Source organism: Lactuca serriola, chromosome 7 (assembly GCF_051521515.1).
Source record: "Lactuca serriola cultivar US96UC23 chromosome 7, Lser_US96UC23_V15, whole genome shotgun sequence".
NCBI classification, from domain to species: domain Eukaryota; kingdom Viridiplantae; phylum Streptophyta; class Magnoliopsida; order Asterales; family Asteraceae; genus Lactuca; species Lactuca serriola.
In genome coordinates, this window is record NC_136414.1 from 68731695 (window position 1) to 68737886 (window position 6192).

The 6192-nt window shown below is 33.1% G+C and overlaps 1 protein-coding gene across 2 annotated transcripts; it reads left to right on the forward strand.

The window, feature by feature from the left end:
- The first annotated feature begins 1002 nt into the window (after positions 1 to 1002).
- Positions 1003 to 3606, forward strand: GGR (geranylgeranyl reductase). 2 transcript variants are annotated; one of them, XM_079008865.1, is made up of 4 exons: positions 1003 to 1230; positions 1458 to 1562; positions 1884 to 2243; positions 2851 to 3606. In XM_079008865.1, exons 3-4 carry the CDS (start codon positions 1905 to 1907, stop codon positions 3487 to 3489), a joined length of 978 nt encoding a protein of 325 aa, XP_078864991.1. In that variant the 5' UTR covers positions 1003 to 1230; positions 1458 to 1562; positions 1884 to 1904; the 3' UTR covers positions 3490 to 3606. The 2 variants fall into 2 exon arrangements, with proteins under 2 accessions (XP_078864991.1, XP_078864990.1); XM_079008864.1 differs by lacking the exon at positions 1458 to 1562 and having other exon boundaries at positions 1004 to 1230.
- Positions 3607 to 6192: the final 2586 nt, after the last annotated feature.

Sequence of the window (6192 nt, forward strand, 5' to 3'; positions counted from 1 at the left end):
TTCTCTTTATCAAGGACCATAATGGACAATTGCTCAAAGATTAGGGTTCACAAGGTATACCTGAGTTTTTCGATGTTACATATATTGCCTTCATATCTCATTTCGTCTTCACATCTCGGTTGTGGAGACATATTTTGATTAGGGTTAGAGATAGACCCGAGAACATCGCCATTTGAAATCAGAATTTATCGGAATGATGGCAGCGGCGGTTGATTGCTAGGGTTTTCAGTGACTGATTGCTAATCCAGATCTTGAATGAAAACCATAATCGACAGCTTAAAGCAAAAACGAAACGAGAAGGGCAGTACCATCAGGTTTCGACTGAGGATCTGGAGATCTTTTTGTTTACTATGTGTCATTTTCAGATCGTAGGGTTTCTTTATATTCGCCTGAAAATCAATGGTGTTTCAAATCAGAGGTTTCTAGAGACTGGCGGTCGACGGTGGTGTTGGTGGCGTTTTGATAATTTGGTGGTTGTCCTTTCTGGTGTAGACGAACACCCTTTCATCCCTTCCTCCCCTCTGTTGAAATCGAAGACCTAAGTTTACACCTTTTTAGTATATGCTTAAATCGAGAAGTTCATTCAAAACATTGATTATCTTTGGAAATCATCGAGAGAGAGAGAGAGAGAGAGAGAGAGAGAGAGAGAGAGAGAGAGAGAGAGAGAGAGAGAGAGAGAGAGAGAGAGAGAGAGAGAGAGAGAGAGAGAGAGGCCCAATTCTTTTATTTTTAATTTTTAATTAATAAATTATTAAAGAAAATATAAAAAAATACAAAAATTTAGAAAAAAAAATCAAAACAGGCTTATCAAATTCTCCAAAGACCAAAAACACAAAAAAAAATCTTGATTTTATACGATCCATACAAATTGAAAACTTTTTGCGTCCATCCAAATTATTTTAAGTAAATTTTGAATAAAATACGAGGACCAATTTTACATCTTAAAACTACTTTCTTACTTTACATAACTGTCGTAAAAGACACAACTACCCTTAACTTACCCTTATGGCCTTATCATCATCGTGATAGCTTCCAGTACCCCACATCCTCCATCGTTGCGCTCATCGAATGTCGCCTCCCACAAGCTGCTGGTAGCTCGAATCTGTAATCCCCTTTTCTTCCACCATCTACAATTGTTTTAATACATCGATTCCAACTTCTGGTGCTTCTCCAGCTGATCGATTCCATCGTTGCAATTGATTCGGAGCCTGCAAACAATTTCTGCAACAGGTAATAATACCGATTTTTTTTTTCTTACTTTCCATCTGATCGATTTCCAAGCATATGATTTCTGATTTTGCATACTTATTTATGTGATTGATTGTCGAATCCGATTTCAAAGCTAATTTTGCATATTGATTGGTAATGATTTCTGATTTTGAGGAGGTTCCCCTCTAAATTCATACGGATGCAAAAGAAATAAAAATACAATTTTACCCTTCCCCTTTTACCTTCAGCAAATAAGGTTTGCGACCTCAATCATCTCAACGACTGCCTCATATTTTTCCACTTTGCCTCTGAATTTTCCTTCATATGCGATTTCATCTCCTCAGCATCATTAGGTATTATTGATTTCACCTTCTTCTCTGTCATCTTCTCATTTTCTCAGCAAATAACTTATTTTTTTTTTCAAATTCTTGCTGCGATTTCATTTATTTTTTGGTTGAATTCTTTCTGAATTTTGACATTAGCGAATAGCGGATGTTACACAAAGCAATTTTCACTGCTAATTAGGTAGATTTGTCAAAATATAATGTCTAGTAAGAAAAAAAAAATGAAAGTACATAGCCCATATTGGTGAAAAGAGTAAAGTAGATTATTATTTCCTGAATCTAGGCTCTACAATATTGAACATTTGAACTTCAAATTTAAACAAAAAACAGGGAAGATAGAAAAAAGAAAAGATGGTGTTTGCAACAGCCATAAGTTCATGTCCACATCTTCATTTCCCAAAGAGACTTTCTGCAACTCAAAAAAAGATCAGATGTTGTTCAACTATCTCATCATCAATCTCTACCACCTTTGACCTTAAAACTTATTGGTCAACTCTAAGAGAAGAAATTAATCAGAAGCTTGATGAAGCTATACCTGTCCAGTACCCTAATCAAATCTATGAATCCATGCGTTACTCTGTTCTTGCAAAAGGAGCAAAAAGAGCACCGCCAGTTATGTGTGTTGCCGCCTGTGAACTCCTTGGCGGCAACCGCCTTGCCGCCTTCCCCACCGCCTGTGCCCTTGAAATGGTACGTAAGTCTTCTTTTATTCTTTTTCTTATATTTTCCAATTCCTCTTATGCTTTTTCACTTTAGTAAACATTACAATCAATTCGTGATTCACCATCCAAAAAATCTATAACAAATTTGGTCCAAGGGCAATTTGGTCATATTTAAAAAACTAACAGCTGAAATGTTGGATCAAAGAAAATGAAACCATGAGGATGAGGATTGCTGGTGCTAAATTTTTGAAACTTGGACTTAAAGTGCAAATTTCACATACCATAAGGACCATTTCTCTAATTTACTCTTTGAATAAGAGTAAATTGCAAAATTGGTCCGTGTGGTTTCCCAAAAAGTGCACTTTGAGCGCTTTCTTTTTCATTCGCATGGTCAGTCCAAAATTGAAATTTCCATGTAGATTCGGTCCTTGTGGTATCCCAAAAAGTGCAGTTTGAGTTCTTTTCTTTTAGACGGCAGTTAACTCGAGGGACCAAATCTGAATGTTAGCTTCAATTTTGGACTGACCATGCGAATGAAAAAAAATGGACTCAAACTGTACTTTATGGAAACCACATGGACCAATTTTGCAATTTGCTCTTTGAATAAAATTAGATAATGAAGAGAAATTTTATAGGTCCACGCGGCCTCTCTAATCCATGACGACTTACCATGCATGGATGACGATCCTTCCCGCCGTGGTCAACCCTCAAACCACACTGTCTTCGGTATGGACATGGCAATCCTGGCGGGAGACGCCCTATTCCCGCTAGGGTTCCGCCACATCGTCTCCCACACCCCCACAAACCTCGTCCCCCAAACCCAACTCCTCCACGTCATCACCGAAATCGCCCGAGCCGTGGGGTCCACTGGCATGGCCGCGGGTCAATTCGTTGACCTCGAGGGCCCACCAAACACTGTAGAATTCATCCACGAAAAGAAATACGGTGAGATGGGCGAGTGCTCGGCGGTTTGTGGCGGTTTACTGGCGGGCGGTAATGATGATGAGATCCAACGGTTGAGAAGGTACGGGCGGGCGGTGGGGATTTTGTATCAAGTAGTGGATGATGTTTTGGAGGCGAAAATGAAAGGGGAGGAGAAGACGGGGAAGAGTTATGTGGCGGTTTATGGTGTTGATAGGGCGGTGGAAGTGGCGGAGGAGTTGCGGGTGGAGGCTAAGAGGGAGTTGGAGGGTTTTGAGAAGTATGGTGACAAGGTTTTACCGTTATATAGTTTTGTAGATTATGCGGTTGATAGAGGGTTTAGTTTTGCTTGATAAGGTTTCATTCTGTTAAATTCTGTAATCTTTGTCATCTTTTAAATAAGGACTCTAGTTGTCTTATATAGTTTAGTTTTGTTTGGAAAAGGAAATAAAAAAGTATTTTAGTCAAAACGAATGTGTTGTATTTGGATTGCATTGTGATCTTTTTATTTTACTTAATGATAATATATGCATAAAAGCACACGTCGTCCTAGTTAGTATACAAGTACAATTTGTGTTGCATTGTTTTGTTTCATTCTGTTTCAGTGTTGACATATCATTTTATTTCTCATTCCATCTTTTTCATAAGCCGAACATATTATTATTTAAGCTACTAATCAAAAGGAAAATGTTTATTGTAAAAATATGAACAACAAAATCAAATATACACAATTACATATAAATACATATAGATTTTTACAATATAACTATATTTATTAAAGGGTTAATATCATAAAATCTACCCTAATAAATGAGAATGATTTTGCCACATGTCCTTCTCTCATTCACTTGGCCACATGTCATTTTGTCATAATTTTGAGATATATATTTATTTTCCACTTGTCATTTATTTTAATTTTCATTTCCAATATATCATTAATTTAGTTCCCATAAATTAAACATACCATAATGAATATTAATTTTAAATTTTAAATTTCAAATTCAACTTCAACTTCAAATAAATTTACAATTTAAACCTTTGTGTTTACCATATTGCCACATGTCAATCTCTCATAAGTTTTGACACTTGTCATTTTGTGATATTTTTAAAATAAAATAAAATCCACATGTTAAGTTCTAGATTTTTCAATTTTTAAAATTAAAGTCACATAATATTTACATGTATATATGTAAAGTATTAAATATAGTAAATGTGATAATAAATTACAAGTAATATGTTTTTTATTCCTTATTTCAAAATTTTATTTTAAACAATATTTATTGTTTACATTTTGATATTTGATCTTTTTTTTAATCAACCCATGTATTACACGGGTTTTACACCTAGTAACTAATAATATTCAATTTGTTATTTGGGACATTGATATTTTACTTAATACACAATAGACCAATAAACAATTTTTTGGATTTTCATTACCCTATTGGATTTCAATGATGTACCTTGCTTGGATACCTATATAATTTTTACATTTGGTTCTACGTTGCATTCATGCATGGTACGAGACGACTATATTAACAAAATTACTCTCTGGAAAATTCATTTCACTAGTATAATTACTAATATTAGGAAAATTTAAGTGTTTATTAAGCTATTAAATATAATTAAAAATAAATAACGTAAGAACAAAGTAAATATTATTTGTTGTCATTTATGTTTTGATTTGTAAATGGTAATTAAGTGTAATTTGGTTTAAAATACGAAAAATTAAGTATCTTTCTACCTTTTGTTCCTATTTATCTTTCTACTCCAATAAAACAATGATATAAATCTTATTTTAGGTTGCATGCACACTTAAAAGTTTTAAATTTGTTTTGTTATGCCTAAAACATATGAGTGTTATCTAAGCATTTGGTTGTTTTCAAATGAATTTGCTATAATTATTGAATTTGATCAAATTAGGGTTTACGATAATTAAACCGTAAAAGGCCTCGAATTTCGAAATAGGGTTAGGGTTTCTTGCTCCCTAAGTTTCGAAGTTAAGGTAAGGATTTGAATCCCTTTCCTTCCACCCTAAGATTTTTCTTTTCGAAAATTAGGAGATTGATAGGGTTTTCAAATTTTGATAATTATCATTTTACTTGCCTAAAAAGAGATAATTACAATTAGATAAATCTTATACCCATTTTTTCAAAAATTTAGGGGTAAACATTATGATTCAATTATTTGATTAATTTAATCAAATAATCCTTTTATGATTTAATATATTTAATTAAATGTTAATTAATAGATAAATATTAAATCATTTGGTGTATTTTTAAATTTATTATTTAATTTTCAAAAATTTAATAATAAACCTAGTATTTTAAAATGTTTTAAAATACACTTTATACTATATGTAAAATTAAAAGTTTAATTATTACTATATGTATAAGACCAAGTCAGTCGGACCGCTAGTATGACTCATTCACAAAGCTAGTCTATAAAGGGGGTATAAAAAACTGCCTATAAAATGGTAGTTGAATGGGTGTACACTCTCACCCACTGTTTCCTTAATTTGTAGAGGGTCGTTAACCAACCATGTTTGATAGGACAATTAATTATCATTAATAAGTATAATGCTATTAAAAGTATCTAAACCTTTTATAAAAAAACTTAATCTTAGTTACTTTAAAAAAATATGAATTTGTATGATAACCCATGAAATTGCACATTATACTTTATAGTAGTTAATGGAAAGTGTGCGGTTAACTGACACACTAATACTGACTATAAAGAGTAATAATGGGCATCTAGAAATTTATCGTTGATTAATAGAGCGCGTGTGGTTAACCGACACATTAAGGAGTTGATAAATGACATCAAGAGTGCCAAACTAATTTGCATGGTTATTCACATCTTGTTTGTGATCCTCAGTATCCCAATCATAAATGGAAGAGCATAATCTGAGATTAAACTTGCATTGAATAGTTTCAATGTATCTCAAAAAATCTAGGAATTTCACTTAACTTAATTTCTTTCAAATTTTGTTTTCTATTGGTGGAATTGGTAAATCATCATTTACCTACCTTTACAAAATTTGCAATTAGATTACGACA